Source organism: Geotrypetes seraphini, chromosome 7 (assembly GCF_902459505.1).
Source record: "Geotrypetes seraphini chromosome 7, aGeoSer1.1, whole genome shotgun sequence".
Taxonomy (NCBI): Eukaryota; Metazoa; Chordata; class Amphibia; order Gymnophiona; family Dermophiidae; genus Geotrypetes; species Geotrypetes seraphini.
In genome coordinates this window covers 84601723-84618511 of record NC_047090.1, presented here as the reverse complement: position 1 = coordinate 84618511, position 16789 = coordinate 84601723, and the positions used below count along the sequence as shown (strand labels likewise).

Sequence of the window (16789 nt, the reverse complement as noted above, 5' to 3'; positions counted from 1 at the left end):
ATCTAGCTGTATTGTCGGTTCCCTGACGTAGCAACGAAACGTGCACGTCGGCTAGCACTTTATTTATTGAAAATCTTATAAAAACTATTTTTTTGAACACTTCAATGATTGGTGGGTGAAACGGAGTAATCAGCCTTCATGTCTCTGAGCAGAGTTCTAAGTACAAAACAAGTTTTTTGAATGTACAAAGTATACTGTTTAATGATTCAATAGTGACTTTATTTTCTTCTATTGACCTCTTTAGTCACTCTATAATACCAACGGTTTGAATTGGTCACCTCTGTATATTTTTTATAACTCAAAAAGCAAGCAGAAGATTCTAGGTTGAAACTTTCATTACCAAATTTACATAGAAATAATTCATTTGCAAATGACTCCTATAAGAGTTACAGAGTACATGCTAATAGCTGCTAATACTGATGATACTAGAACAAGAGTTCAATGCATAGGTTTTTAAGCAGTGTGTTTTTTATTCACGGTTCAGGTAAAAATACAGTAAGTGTTAATATTTTGCTTGTGCCAGAGGGATTCCCTTTATTAACTTCTCTTTTGTACTAGGTGTATAATACAGCATTCTGCCTCTCTTATCACCAGTGCTTCTGAAGCCAGCCATATGCATATTCGTAGACAAGCAACATCACTGCACCACCTGTAATAGAAGAATGCATTTTAGCTTCTACCGAACAAAATAAACATCTCCAGAGCCAGACCTGAGAGCCACAGTGACTGAAATGTTCAGATCTTGCTTTCAAAACGGACTATAGTGGAATACTGCCAGTTCTGCAGATTAAAAGCAAAACCAAACCCTTTGCCCTGTTCAGCATGCATTGATAACTCTGTAGTACCAGTGTCTGTAGGATATAAATTAAATGAATCAGTAATGCAAAATATTCTATTGCCAAAATGTGACATCGCACTTACAGGCCAGTGACTAGTAGAAATATGGGCATTTGTTTCAGGGATATCAACATTCCAATGCTAGAAAGCAACACAAGAACATAAGAATTGCCATATTGGGTCAGGCCAAAGGTCCATCTAGCACAGTATCCTGCTTCCAGGCGTGGCCAATCCAGGTCACAAGTACCTGACAGAATCCCAAAGTGTAGTGAGGTTTTATGCTACTGATCCCGGATGCTTTCCCTCTGTCTACCTTAATAGCAGTTTCTAGACCTTTCCTCCAGAAGTTCGGCCAAACCATTTTTAAACCCAAATATGCTAGCTAGTTTTACCACATTCTCTGGCAATCAGTTCCAAAGCTTAACTATCCGTTCAGTGAAAAAAATATTTTTTTCTATTTGTTTTAAAAGAATTACCTTTCCTCACGGTTTTTACTATAGTATTTATGATAGTATTAATGATTATTATTTGTATTATATTGTTTCTTTATCTTTTTTGTATTTACATAAGAAAGTCAAGTTTTGATGCATTGTATTGTGTTTTATGGAAATTTTTATTAAAATTATTGAACTAAAAAAAAAAATAATAATTACCTTGTAAATTCATAGAGGGTCCCCTAGTCTTTGTATTTTTTAAGAGTAAAAAATGGATTCACGTTTACCCAGTCTACTCCACTTAGGATTTTGCAGACCTCTATCATATCACCCCCTCAGCTGTCTCTTCTCCAAGCTGAAGAGGCCTAACTTCAAACTTTTCCTCATTTGACAGGAGTTTTATTCCCTTAATAATTTTGTTCATCCCTCTTTGAATCTCTTCTAATTCTGCTATATCGCTTTGAGATGCAACAGTACTCAAGGTGAGGTTGCACCATGGCCTGTATTAATGAGAACTTGCAAATGAGCTTGCCTGACCTATCTACAGTTGGGTACCCTGTGTTCATGAACCAGCTGCTTTACATACTTTGATTGTCCTTTAAGTCGGACATATTTGCAGCCCTTCAGAATTGACTTTTGATATCCCACCTGGTAACAAGTTTCCAAGTTTATTTAAAATTTGATTAACCGCCTACTCAAAATTCTAGGCGGTGTACAATTTAAAATACAAGTGAGTATATAAAATTAACAGAGATACTCGGGGGGACTAAATACGAGACATGACATATGGAATATTGGGGCGAACTACAATCTTTAGAGATAAAGAACAAAAAGGGAAAAAACAGATCTTCCTGTTATCCTGAAAAGGACAGTTATGTTTTGAGGCACTGATTCGGTACTAGGCACTGTGTGAAGTGAAACCATGGAAGCATTTTCTTTGGTATCTTCTGGGAATATGCTCTTTAGGTGGTTCTGTTTTTATAAAACAAGAAGATACAAATATATTCCTCTGTACTTCTGAAAAGATTTTTTAATTTCAGGCCTAACATTGAATTTTCAGAATAGGACATTTTTAGAGACATGGAGTAATATGGTATTACCGGTACTTGAGTATTGTAACATGCATGCATGCAGTCCTCTGAAAACCAATGCACAAGTTTATAACATAGATCTTATTCTACACGATCTGCTAGTTACTAATGCTGAAATTCTGGAGATAACATTTACAAAATGTCATTCATAAGGTAGAGACAATTTAGAGAAAGGCCATCATAATGTTCATACTCTCTAGATAAGAAAGGAGGGAAAAGTAAGATACGATACATACACTCAAGTACTGTATACAGTACACTCAAATATAAACTGAGATTTTTGGGCCAAAAAAATGGCCCAAAAATGGGGGTCTCGGTTTATATTCAAGCCACATTCCAATGATGGTGCTTTTTCCTTCCCTCCCCCCCTCTCCTATGACCTGCACTTCTATCTCTCCTGATGACTAACATTGCTATCTTCCCCCCCCTAACATTGCTATCTTCTCCCCCAATGACTGATATTGCTATCTCTCACCCCCCACCCCCACCCCCATGACCAGCACTCTTATTCACCACTACCCACTTCCCCCTGCTCCAGACTGACATCGCACTTACAGGTCAGATGCTCTGGAAACTGTCGCTGATACTCTGTGCTGGTGAGGTGAAGGGCCTTTTGCATCATCTGCACATGCTGAAGGTCTGCTGGCTTCTGCCTTCTCCGGGATTCTCGGAGTCCAGCAAACCTTGAGCATGTGCAGATGCTCAAGGCCCTTCACCAGCACAGAGCGGTGGTGGCGGTTTTCAGAGCATCAGGCCTGTAAGTGCAATGTTGGTCTGGGGCAGGGGGAGCGGGTAGTGGAGGATAGGATTGCCCAAGCTACTGTTCTTCGATTTTCTAGCACTGCTGGAGACCTCCTCTGTACTTACTGTTTCTGCTTGTGTGGACCGCAGCAAAGGAACAGTGCAGAGGAGGCCAGCGGGCAGTGCAAGAGAATCACTCCCATGACGGTGACCTCTTTGTAGTGCTATAGAAATATAGAACATTTGGTGGAACCGGGGGGTAGAGGAGGAAGAGAGGAAGAAAGGAGAGATGATGAATGGAAGGGGCATACAGAAGAGGAAGGGGGGCAAATGGATGGAGAGGAGAGGAAGGGGATGGTGGCACATGGATGGAGGGAAGGGGAAGCGATGGGGCCACATGCTTGGAAGGAAGTGGAAGAGATGGTGCACATGGACAGAGGGAAGGGGAAGAGATGGAGGCAGAAAAATGGAAGAAAACTGAATATGAAAATCAGTGTCAAAGACGATGGTAGTACAAAAAGTGAAGGAATTTCTATTTCTTTTGTGGTGTACTATGTGCAGAGTCTGGCATATTAGGGTTTCATTTGTGTACAATAGTACTTGTAGTTTGTGGGTTTGTATTTGAAAAGGACTTTTTTTTTCTGTTTTCTGCACGTGTGACTGAGGCCAGGTGTTCTGGTGGGGACAGCCCCAGGTAGGAAAATTTTTGTTGGCTCTCCTTCAGCTTTCTTGAACTTGAAACAGCCCCAACTGAAAAATTTGTGATTACTTATGGCATGATCCCTGACAAACGACACTCAGATTTCTAACCTCAGTTTATATTCGACTCAACTGTTTTTCTTCCTTTTTGGGGGGAAAAAAGATTACCTCAGTTTATATTCGGATTGCTTTATGTTTGAGTATATACGGTAATAAATATCATAAAAAGCATTTTTCACAGAAAGAAAATTTCAAGGACATAGTCTGTCATATGAAGCAGCTGGAGAATCAAAAGAGAGGGCAATGGACACCTGCGACAAATTTCTAGAAACCAAACAATAGCATAATTGAAGCATGTATGGGATAGACACCTAGGGATTATAATGACAGGGTGAAAGAGGAGATTCCAGTTGAGTATGAGCTGGAACAGTACTGTAGGCAAGTAAAATGGATGAACCAGTGGTCCTTATCTTCTGTATTTCACATCTACAGTGGAATATGGATGGAGGGGGGGAGGGGTGCATATAAAGAATTCTTATTTTAGAAGTTGAATGTAAAATTTTATACAGGTTTTCCTGAGATGCAATCTCTCATTTCAATGGTAATCATATGGCATTTGAGAGGTGCATACCTAAGATCTTTGATGGTCACTAGTAATCTAACTTGGTTGTCAGACCAAGAGCCCCATTTTACATAGAACTCAGAGATCTGAACTGATTGTCCAGAGCAGGATGTGCTCAATTCCAGTGGTATTTTAGAACACAAAGAACCTTTTCTAAAATACTTGCAAAAGTACACATGTACTGTACATTATGTGCAGTATGTGCAGCATGTGCCATATACAGTACAAAGGACTGCTGTACACATTACTTATTCAATATACAATGTACACATGCTGAAAAAGATCAATGGTAGGAACTCAGCAACTTACACTTGTAAGGTATATGATTCCCTACATATATGACTACTGTTATTTAACTATGGTTTCTTTTTGCTCCCTTCTATTCAGAGGAGGAAATAAATAAAGGAGGATTAAAGAGGATAACTCCCCTAATCATTCCTATACAGGGCTGGTTGAGACAACCACCTTTAAAAAAAACCTATACATACTTTTGGCCAGGTATAAATTCCGAAGAATGAATTTCCCACATACACCTGCATTGCCTTGATAAAATAGGGCCTAGATGTATAGATTTTAGTCATGTCTAAGCCCAGTCTAAATCTCATCCAAGAAGTAGGGAACTACAGGCCGGTAAGTCTGACTTCTGTGGTAAATAGATAAAAGGAAATGCTTTTATAGCTAGATGTTTCTGCAATCCAGTGGATCTGCTAGAAGCAGGTCTTGTCATACAAATCTGATCAAATTATTTGACTGGGTGACCAGAGAATTGGATAGAGGATGTACATTAGTTGTGATGTATTTAGATTTTAGCAAAGCCTTTGACAGTGTTCCACACAGGCGTCTAATAAATAAACTGAGTGACCTCGGCATGGACCCCAAAGTGATGGACTGAGTCAGGAACTAGTTGAGTGAAATTCAACAAAGGGTAGTGGTCAAAGAAGATCACTCTGAGGAAAGGGATGTTACCAGTGGTGTGCCTCAAAGTTTGGTTCTTGGGTCTGTGCTTTTTAACATTTTTGTAAGCAATCTTGTTGAATGGCTGACTAGTAAGATTTGCCTTTTTGTGGATGATATCAAAATCTGCAATAGAGTAGACAGCCCTGATGGTGTGAATAACATGAGAAAGGACCTAGCAAAGCTTGAAGAATGGTCTGAAATTTGGCAGCTAAAATTTAAAGCTAAAATGCAAGGTCATACACTTGGGCTGCAAAAACCTGAGGGAATAGTACAGTTTAGGGGGTGAAGAACTTTTCTGTATGAAAGAGGAGTGGGACTTGAATGTGATAGTATGCGATGATGTTAAGGTGGCCAAACAGGTTGAAAAGGCAATGGCAAAAGTTAGAAGATGCTAGGGTGCCTAGGGGGAGGTATGGCCAGTAGGAAAAAGGAGGTTTTGATATCCCTGTATAAGACTGGTGAAATCTCTAAATTTAGAATATTGTGCACAATTCTGGAGGCTGCACCTTCAAAAAGATATAAAAAGAATAGAGTCAGTCCAGAGGAAGGCTACTAAAATGGTGTATGGTCTTTGTGATAAGGCGTATGGGGACAGACTTAAAGATCTCAATTTGTATACTTTGGAGGAAAGGCAGGAGAGGGGGAGATATGATAGAGACATTTAAATATCTACGTGGTGTATATGCACATGAGTCGAGTCTCTTTCATTTGAAAGGAAGCTCTGGAATGAAAGGGCATAAGATGAAGTTATGCCCTTTCATTCCAGAGCTTCCTTTCAAATGACAGAGACTCGTAAAACAGTCTCTTGGTAGAGGTGGTAGAGACAGAGACTGTGTCTGATTTCAAGAAAGTCTTAGATAGGCACGTGGGATCTCTTAGAGAGAGGAAGAGATAATGGTTACTGCGGATGGGCAGACTGGATGGGCCATTTGGCCTTTATTTGTCATCTTGTTTCTATGTTTCTCTGAAAGGAAGCTCCTGATTGAGAGGGCATAAAATGAAATTAAGAGGTGATAGGCTCAGAAGTAATCTAAGGAAATACTTTATTACAGAAAGGGTGGCTGATGTGTGGACTAGACTCCCGGTAGAGGTGGTGGAGACAAAGACTGTCTGAATTCAAGAAAGAATTGGACAGACATATAGGATCTCTTAGGGAGAGGAGGAAAAGATAGTGGATGCTGCAGATGGGCCATTTGACTTTTATCTGCCATCATGTTTCTGTGTTTCCTTGATATCTCTATATAGTATCTTTTGCAGATGTAACTATTGGCTTTTTGATATTGCACACAGGTATGTATTATATATAGGTTTTACACAGTTAATGCCAGTATTTCTATATGAATAACATGTAAATTTAATTTTAAGCGGGGAAAAAAAGACCTCAGAATCATTAGCTCACTACATTAAAAAGGTACCATATATTCAGAAGCAAAATTCAATCACAGGTCAGAAAAAACTTCACTATATTCTTCCAGTGTGAAAACCAGAACTGCAAGGTCACCCAATTAAGACCAGTCCCAAACAATTTTTGTGCCATCAATATCAATTCAATGCATGTCAGGTCTGTCTCCACTCAACATGTCAAAATAGTTCACACTTTCATGGCCAGTTGCTGCAGACTGGTCAGTGACCCTCTTTTGTTATTTAGCTACATCAATGGGGTAGGATATCAAATTTCTATTAAATACTCCGACTCTATCTTACTCTCAACTTCCTGTTCTTTTATTGCAGTTATGTCACAAGGACAATTAACCAAGTTTCCAAGCTTATTTACAGTTTGATATACCGACCATCAAACAAATATCTGGACAGTTTACAATTACTAAAATTGGAGTTTTAAAATGATCTCTTGATCGATACTTGTTTGTAAATTCCTTTCCTTTCTTTCCTTCTTCTTTTCTAGTTATTATTTATTCTACAAGTTTCCCCAGAGGCATTGTATGGTATTTCTCTTCATTAATCTGATTTGTATATATTTATTATGATGCCACATGAATTTATATGATTTGTAACCAAAAAATTCAAATAAAACTTTTTGAACTTAAAAAAAAAAGAAATAATTTTTTAAAAAAGTAAAATAGGGCAACATAATGACAGGACAAAGACAAAGATATGAAGAAAGTTGATATAATAGGTACTGGGGAAGGGGAAGATTCCAAATTGCATCGGAATCAAAATAAAAACCCTTTACTGAATCATGTTGTCCTTTCCACAAAATCATTTCTGGGTACATAAAAGGTAAATAGTGAAAAGGCCAATGCAAAAAAATTAAAATATAGAATTACCAGGACCAAGTCTCATAATCTTAGGGACCAAACCTTTGTATAATGCGAAAAAGCTGCAAGAGAAAAAAAAAAAAGATATTATTAGTGATCATTAACTTCTAGTCATCATTCTAATTATGTTCAGGCACCTTAACAAGAACATAAAAAATGCAATACTGGTCCATCTAGTCTAGCACTGCTACTACTGCTACTTATCATTTCTATAGGTCTACCAGATGCTCACAGTGCTGTAAATTAACACGAAAGAGCTTACAATCTAATTGTAACCCCAAACTCAATAGCGTAGAAGAAATATTCAACAGATTTTAATTCTTTCTCTGCTATTCACTCCCAGCATCCAGCAGTGAGAGCATGGCTAAAAAAATAGCTCTCTCTTCACCTGTACTGAATTAAACTGTCCTAAGCTTTTTAAACTTTGTCATACAACTGACTTTGACCATATCCTTCAGTGAGAAATTCCACAGTTGGATTGTAGACTAACTGAACATAATTAGGGGCATAATCAAAAAACAAAAATGTCCCACCACAAACCATCTAAGTCAGCACTAATCGCCATGATGTCCAAGTTCTGATCATCAAAACTGTTTTCCTGGACTTCCTCTGCTGTGCATCCAGAGTTCAATGGGGGGGTGTTAAGAAGCATGTTATGGGTGGGCTGTGGGTGTGTTAGACTTGGACATCTTGCAGGGATAATCAAACCTTTTCCAAGATGTTCTGGATGGAACTTAGACATCTGAGCTAGACCTCTTTTGGAAGTGTCTAAGTAACAAAAAGGTACCAAAACTGACCAGATGACCACTGGAAGGATTAAGTAATGACCCCCACACACTCCCCCAGTGGTCACTGATCCCCCCCCCAAAAAAAACCCCCCAACAACTCTGAATATAACAGTACATACCTGTCTCTGGAACAGCAGAATCTGGTATGGGAAGTTCTAGTAGAACATCACATATAGTAACATAGTAGATGACGGCAGACACAGGTGTCTTAAGAAACTAGATGGGTTGGCTAGTGAACCATAGAGAGAAGGAGCCAGAACCATTAGGCACTCTAACCCCCAAATCTATGGTGTTAACTATAAGCCCAACAAAATCCACCAAAACCATACTATACAGCCATATAGGTGCAACCTATAGCCATAAGGGTTATTGGGGTGGTAGACAGGTGGGTATAGTAGGTTGGGGGGGTTGGAGGTCTCACCATAAATTATAAATTATAGTGAGATGAATATCTGGCACCCTTTATGTGAAGTTCACAGCAGTGATCTCTAAGGTGCCCCACTGCTCTGCTGGCATGTCTAGATAGCCAGTCCATTAGAATGGTGGCTCCTCCTATGTCTAAATGGTGCTGATTTGGACATTTCTAACTTGGACATTTTTGTGGCTGAAAATGGCAAATAAAAAGTCAGATGTCCTGGCAGTCAAGACATTTTGGTTGGCTGTAATATTCAAAAATTGATGTTTCTGTGCTTCTGAATTTGGATGTAGGAAAACTCCAAGTTGGACTTAGACGTCCTTTTTGAAAATGGCCCTCCACATCTCCTACAATTTGTTTTACTCTGCTACCAATTGCTTAGTTAGATGGCGGTAGGACGCCTACTGTCACCTACAATCGGGCCGCCATTTTGAGAATCAGGCCCAAATTGTGTTACGTGATTTTGGGGGGACTTGGAAATTGCTTCAATATCACTATGCCATTTGGTTTCTTATATCCTGCAATTTTCAACAAGGAATCATTGCGGCTTACAACAAGATTGGGATCAGTTATTACATTAGCAATTAGATTCTAGAGAGTGTATTGGATAGACTGATTTTACTACCAGATAGACTGATTTATGCCAAAGCACATGACAAAATTGGATTGATATTAAAGCTTCAGAGGCATTTGCCAACATTTTTTTCAGTTTTGGTGGTGCTCTGAAAATCAGTTTTCATACTGATCTGGCATATTGTGTTGTATTACAGATATGTGATTGATATATGCTTTTGGAAATAGACCCAGCGTTTGCACCTTTGTGCCTTTGTTGGTCTAGGTGTCCAGTTATAAAATTGTCCTCATGGTGCCTACCCTTAGTATATCTGATTCATAGTCAGTGGCTGTAGCACAACCCTTAATTTTCATGTACACTGAGCTTCACCAAAACCTTTTTTTTTTTTAAAGTCATCCAGCAGCCCCATCCAACCAAAAACATCCTTTTAATCAGTAAGGTGTATTTTCTTTCCAACAAACTACCAGTCAGATAACAGATGTGCTGCATAAGGAAAATAAAGGGGATTGATGAAAATAAAGGGGATTGATGAAAATTTCTCCTATCATGATCACATCAGCAACGTCGTCAAATCTTGCCTTCACAAATTGCGAATGATCCGTTCAATCTCGAAATTTCTCGAACCTAAATCTTTAAATATTCTTTTACACTCACTGATAATAACAAAGCTTGATTATTGCAATGCATTATTGCTCAATATTACGCAAAAAGAAAAAAAACGGCTACAAATAATTCAAAACATTGCAGTCAAACTTTTATATAATGGTAAAAAGTATGACCATGTAACCCCGTATTTGATTGAGTCACATTGGCTCCCTATCACGCACCGTATAACATACAAAATTTTATTGCTAGTATTTAAAACTTGTTGTAACCTCAAATGAACCTTCATTTATAAACCGGATGCTTATCCCACATAATGTATCACGTTCGCTTCGTTCTTTAGCACAAGGGTTATTGGCAGTCCCTTCCTTAAAAGTGGTAGGTACCAGACGGCACGACATGTTCTCAATTGTGGCCCCCCAGACGTGGAACTCTTTGCCACAATATATAAAAAATGAAAAGGATCTCAGTCTTTTTAAAAATAAATTAAAAACTTTCCTTTTTAAAGATGCTTTTAATCTTTAATAGAAATACTCTTTTGCTGCAGTCAAGTTATCCCTCCCTATGTTTTTTCCTTGAATGTTCCCTTTTCTTCTCACAACATCTAAAATGTAACTTTTCCCCTTTTTATCATTATGTGTCTTAGTATGTCTGTGTATAAGTCGGTTTCTTATTTAGTACTGGATACTATTAATATGTCTTTTAAAAGGATTAAGTTTGTTTTAAAATGTTCAAGTGTTTGTCTGCTTATGAGTTTTGATTTTAGTTTGTATATAATATTAGTATCTTGTTTTATAATGCTTATGTATCTTATTGTAAATCGCTTAGTAAATTATAGATAAGCGATTCATCAAATGAATAAATAAACATAAACATAGTTAAACATCAAAGCAAAAATTTGTTGCTAGGGAAGAAGTTAAACACATTCAAGCTGAAGAGTAATTTTTTTCGTTGCAATGTTCATTATGTCAGAAGTAGAGAAAAAAAAGAACTGTTGAAGAACGCCATTTCTACCTCTCTGCAGCACATATGTTTCGGGAACTGTTCCAGGAATGTGTTGCTATGATTGTGCTGTTTCAGATGGTCTCGTAATTCCAATTTATAAATGCCTTTCATTTAATAACAAGAACAATAGTCTTTTATAGGCAGCACCAGGGAAAATATCTTTAGATAACGATCTTGTTCATGTGCTATTAAGATCTCGCTTTTTTAAGGTCCACCTAGATCTCTGCTAAAGAGTGCGTCCCTTTTAGAAGGGTCATACCAAGTGAGATTAGTTAGAGTGTACCATTTTGCTACAGCAACCCTTCGGGCAGTGAGTCCAGTGCCAGACAAACCATTAGGCAAGACTAGGCAATTCCTAGGGCAGCACCTTTGGGCATCAAAGAACACTGCAATCAAAGCAAAACAGATAGCCACACAAACTTAGAGCCATCGGCATATATTTTAACCTGCATTTTTATAGAATTTTTTTGTGTGATGGTCATGTTTGCAGAATTTAATTATTACATTCCTAAGGGGGGCTGCATGCTGACGGTTTGCTTAGGGAGCCCTTGCATCAACTCTGCTATAAGCATTGGGATGCTGTTGTCTGGAAAAAGGCTCTGGATTGGATGGTGTTCAGGACTATTCCTATAAACCAAATGATGTTGTTTGGCCATGGTGTGGACGTCTGCAAGTTGATAAGTTATTTCAGAGACTAAAGAAGAGCTACTTTTTTCTCCAGGAGGCTTAAGACCTGTGACTGAGCTACTAGAAGCAAGCTTTCCAGGTACTGAAACACTAGCTAGCCTTGTTTGTGATAGAGCGCAACCACTATCATGAGGAAGATTTGTACACACCCTTCCCTATCCCATTCTCCCTTTCCATCCTGATTCCCTAAATGCCACAATCATGTGCACTCAAGAATTTCACCTACACTCCAATTTATAGTAATCCTTCTACCTAGCCAGCAGATTAACCATTTCCCTTGACTTAATCCTTGACATCCTGCTTGTCTGTCTTGCCTATTTAGTTTGTAAGCTCTTTTAAGCAGGGACTGTCTTCTTTGTGACTCTGTACAGCACTGTGTACGTCTGGTAGCACTATAGAAATAATTAGTAGTAATAGTAGTAGCCATTCCCCCAGCTTTCCACCAGAGACATCCCTGATAAGTATAAGAGGGGGACTGGAGGGAATGGGTCTGTTGAGAGGAGACTGTTTGGGGTTGGAGAGTCTGCTCAGGGAGACTGTGCTAGGGAATGATGAGGGTGTGAGGTGTTTGGGCTATGCCACCAGCCACTTGAAATAAATAGTGGCCCCAAATTAGAGCCCACTGCCTTTGCATTGCTAAAGCAGCAACATTAGTGGCTTGCATAGGAAATATGATGATATTTTACTATACTTCAGTAGCTTTGCCCTTAACCTTCCTGGTGTTACTTTGCAATGGGAAGTTTTCTACTCTACACGATGCCAATAAATGCTGGAGGCAGCAGAATGAAGTTGAGTTTCTGATTTTGCTTTCTAATAAATAAAACATCCACAAAATCCCTGTGAGCCTAATGGTTAGTACAGCGGCCTGAGAATCAGGGGAACTGGGCTCAGTTTCCACACTGCAGCTCCCTGTGACTCTGGGCAAGTCACTTAACCCTCCATTGCCCCAGGTACAAAATAAGTACCTATATAAAATATGTAAGGGAAGATTATGCACCTACCTTGTTAATCTTCTTTCTAGGAGATAGGAACATCAGTCTTGAACCAGTGGGTTTATGCACCTTCACCTATGGGGTGTGTGTAGAGAGCTTCATTTGCATTTTTCCTCTCTGTCTCCCTTCTCCCTATGCTGACCTGTTCATATCAAAGCAGTAGATTAGCCCTGGAGAATAAACAGAAAAGGGAGGGGTACATGGATGCTCCCCAACAAACAAATCTGTTCTGCTTAAGCTCCAAAATAGAAAAGGTAAGAGAGGAGGGGGTTACCAGCAAATGAAAATCACCCAACCTACAGGAACAAAATATCTACTTCTTCAAATAGGAAACTCAAACACAATGGGCATAATGGTATTATATGCCATCCCCGACCTAGATACAGAACAGTGGCAAAACACTGTGAATCTCATCGCAGAATCTAACCTAAAATTCTCCTCATTCTGGGTATAAGGAGACTTCAGTCTACATGTATAAGGAACAATATGCCAAAAAGCCCAACAAGTAGTCCAACTAGAGGGACTATACCAAGCAGTGAAAGAACAAACCCACCCTAAAGGACACACTTTGGACATACTGTTCAGCAGAGAGGAGGATATAGGAGACTGCAAGCCCTCCACTAGGAAAGTTCCATGGACATATCACCACTTAGCTTCAGAATAAGACAACCAGAAAACAATCAAACACCAATGGAACGAGACCAAGAATGGGGAGAGGATTCATAGACAACATCATATTCAAGAACAGACTGGAGACTTACCTCAAGGAAACCAAAATAACTGCAAGTAGAATCCTCTTCTGAGGCTTAGTACAAGGAGCCCATAATTGTTTTAAGCTATGTTGATGTTCTTTTTGCATTACTTTTGCATTCTTTTTTTGGACTCCTCCACTCCTTTTGTGTCTAGACAAATGTCCAAGTCATAGGTACACCTGAGTCCCATCTATACCACGCCTCTAACATGCCCCCTTGAGATTTAGACAAACAGTATAGATATCTGTTGAGAAAACAGGTTTCAGAAATAGCTAATTGGAAGGATTTGGAAAGAAAAATGTTCATCTGCCCCTTGATGCCACTTTTTGGGTGTTTTTCTCTTTTGAAAATGAGCCCCATACTGTAGTAAATATAATATATGGCTTTCATATGGCCCAAATTTACTTTTCATATGATAAACTTTAAGAGGGTGATTCTACTCATATAACAGGGTGCCTGAGGGCACCTAGCAGAGGCCTCTTCTATAAAGGAACAAAGGTGCCTATTTTCCTTCATAGAATAATAGTTTAAACATGAAAATACATGCCTATAAGTAAGCCTTGAGCACTTATATCAGCCATACATATGTTCTGGAGATATACATATAGAGGCAGAGTTTAGAAATGACATACAACTCACAATTGAGATGTCCTGGTCAGAACATCTCACATTCTCCTAGTATTGAAACTCACCCGACGTCCTTGGTTAGTAATGTTAGACGGTATTTAAAATGAGGTAAATTTGTTATTATCTTACTTGATTTCTTTGTAGCATGTGATCTGGTTCATCACCAGTTGCTCCTGTTGAGACAATCTAGTTTAGGAATGGTGGCCATTTTTATGGCTTGCCTCTTTTTTTCTGTAACAGAATCTTTTGAGTCCACGTTCAGTTTTAATTCTCTATCTTATGGAAAATTGCTACTAGTGTTCTCAGGTTTATGTTTTACCATCTGTTTCATTCAATTTATCCATGAGCCTATTATTTATTCCTATTCAGTGCTTAGGTATTAGCTCTTATTCTTTTGCCAATGCCATTCAACAAATTTATTCTCTGGATCCTAAAGCTATTAATCTTCAACCCTTAAGTTACTGCCTTCCACAAACTGCTGTTTGCTTCCATATTCACCATCTTCAATTTAGGACTCCTTTTAGTAAGCTGCGCTAACGGTTTTAGTATGCACTAGACGCTAACGCCAGCATTGAGCTGGCATTAGTTCTTGACGCGTAGCGCGGGGTTAGTGCACGCGGCGATGAAGCGCACGCTAAAAACGCTAGCACACTTTAGTAAAAGGAGCCCTTAATCTGCAAAAATGTGAGGTTATGTGGATCATTACTGACCTGTGCATTGTATAAATTCATGTCCTAATTATATGTCTGTATTTTTTCAAACACATGTGTAAAGCATTGCATTTTTATTATTTTTTATTATTATTTTTATGTTCATTTATTATGTGTTTTAAGATTATATTTTTATAACTCTTTTGTTATATCTTATTTAGTAGATTTCAGTATATTATCTTCAAATTTCTTTTTAAATTGATATGTTGGCTTTATTTAGATGTCCAATATTTTGGCAAAATTATTGTTATTTCATTCTTAGACTCCTGATGCAGGCCACTGAGGCCGAAACACATATGTATTGAGTCCTAAACGATATAATAAAGAAATTGAGCATCTCAGGTCACCTCTACTGTTTTTCTTGCCTTTCTACCTTGGGAAGGTAGCATCTCCTATTTCATCATGGATAGCTATTGATCATCCATTTACTCCTATTGTTATCCCTGAAATAGATGGTTAAGACCTAATTCATATATCTTCTCTGCAAATTTTGGGAGTTCTTTTTTAAGTTCAATCATCTTTATTAAGTTTTGAACATACAAAAGTCATTGACAAAATAGAAAAACAATTATATAACAGAATGCCATTAAATGTGGGCAATGGCTTACAAAGGAGAACAGAATTATTTTTGATGGGCTCTTCCAATTAAGTGATCAGAAGTTGCATGGTAGGAACCTATTCTATAAAAGAGAATAGGTGCCTACTTTTAATTATAGAATAACCTAACATTAAGATGCTCACACATACATTAGCCTAACTGCAGCAGGGATGCATATTACTTACAGTATTTTGGGAGCCTACCTTTTTCCCCACTCATGCTCCACCCTTGTGTATGCTTCCCTTGCAAAAACATGATATAAATTATGTGTGCATTCGCAGTGTATTATTGGACTGTCAGAAGAACTAGTAAATCGATTTGGGGAGAGATCAAACCAACTATGTCACTTGAAGCCCACATGATGAAGTTATGACGGTATTATTTTGGTCACACCATTAGAAGGAAGAGATCATTGGAGAAAGACATCATGCTTGGGAAGACTGAAGGAAACAGGCGATGAGGGCATCCTGCAACTAGTTGGCTGGTACATTGAAGACAACTACAGAGATGATGCTGGAGGACCTTGATGGACTAGCACAAAACCAACTTTTTTTGGATCTATAATTCATTAATCGCTAGAACTTGAACCTAAGTCGATGACACCTAACACACACATTTGCAGAATAGCACGCATCATGCTAGCACATATACGTTTGTGCACACAAAAATATATAAATGTCAATATTCTAAACATTCTCACCATGTACCGTAATAATACCCATATAAAATATTCAAATAATTCAATAATGCTGAATCCACATGACCTTCAGAGATATTCTTTTGGGATATATACTATACAGTAGTAAGGATCAATACTAAACGCTTCATTGTAATATCATGTACGATTACAATGTTTACATATTATTATTGACCTTATGAAGAGTTTGGTATTGATCCTTACAGGATTGCTACTACAGTAGATTCTCAGTTAACCGGCACCCATGGGGATCGATAGATGCTGGATAAATGTAATTTCTGGTTGCTTGAGAGTTACTATTAAAGGGGGGTGGAGGGTTGGAGGGAGGGGAATAAATATTGATAGTGATATTTGGGTAACTTTATTCTTTATTTGTATTGTATATTAGGATATATTATGATATTATTATATGCAGGAAAATGAAATTATTGAATGATATTTATGTTACCTGTATAGATAATAGTGGAATATGTGGAATATCTTTTGTTCTTTCATTTGTATGACACTGTTTTTGATTAAAAATCAATAAAGAATTAAAAAAAAAAAATATGCCTAACTAATACTATACCCCATACTATTCCATAGCATAAACTGTTCCAGACATACTACTGAACATGTGGTAGGCCAAGTTTACCGGTACACTTCTTTTGAAATGATTCCCCTCCTGTTTTTGCCACTCCCCAT

The 16789-nt window shown here is 38.2% G+C and overlaps 1 protein-coding gene across 11 annotated transcripts in view; it reads right to left on the bottom strand.

Moving 5' to 3' along the window:
* Positions 1–454: 454 nt before the first annotated feature.
* SLC25A21 (solute carrier family 25 member 21) overlaps positions 455–16789 on the bottom strand; it is a 702309-nt gene continuing 685974 nt past the window's right edge. For all 11 annotated transcript variants that reach the window (XM_033952164.1, XM_033952163.1, XM_033952167.1 and 8 more), the window contains 2 exons: positions 7667–7719; positions 455–649 (listed from right to left, as the gene is read on the bottom strand). In XM_033952164.1, coding sequence (XP_033808055.1) covers positions 588–649; positions 7667–7719 — 115 coding nt within the window. In that variant the 3' untranslated portion in view covers positions 455–587. The remainder of the gene's footprint in view (positions 650–7666; positions 7720–16789) is intronic.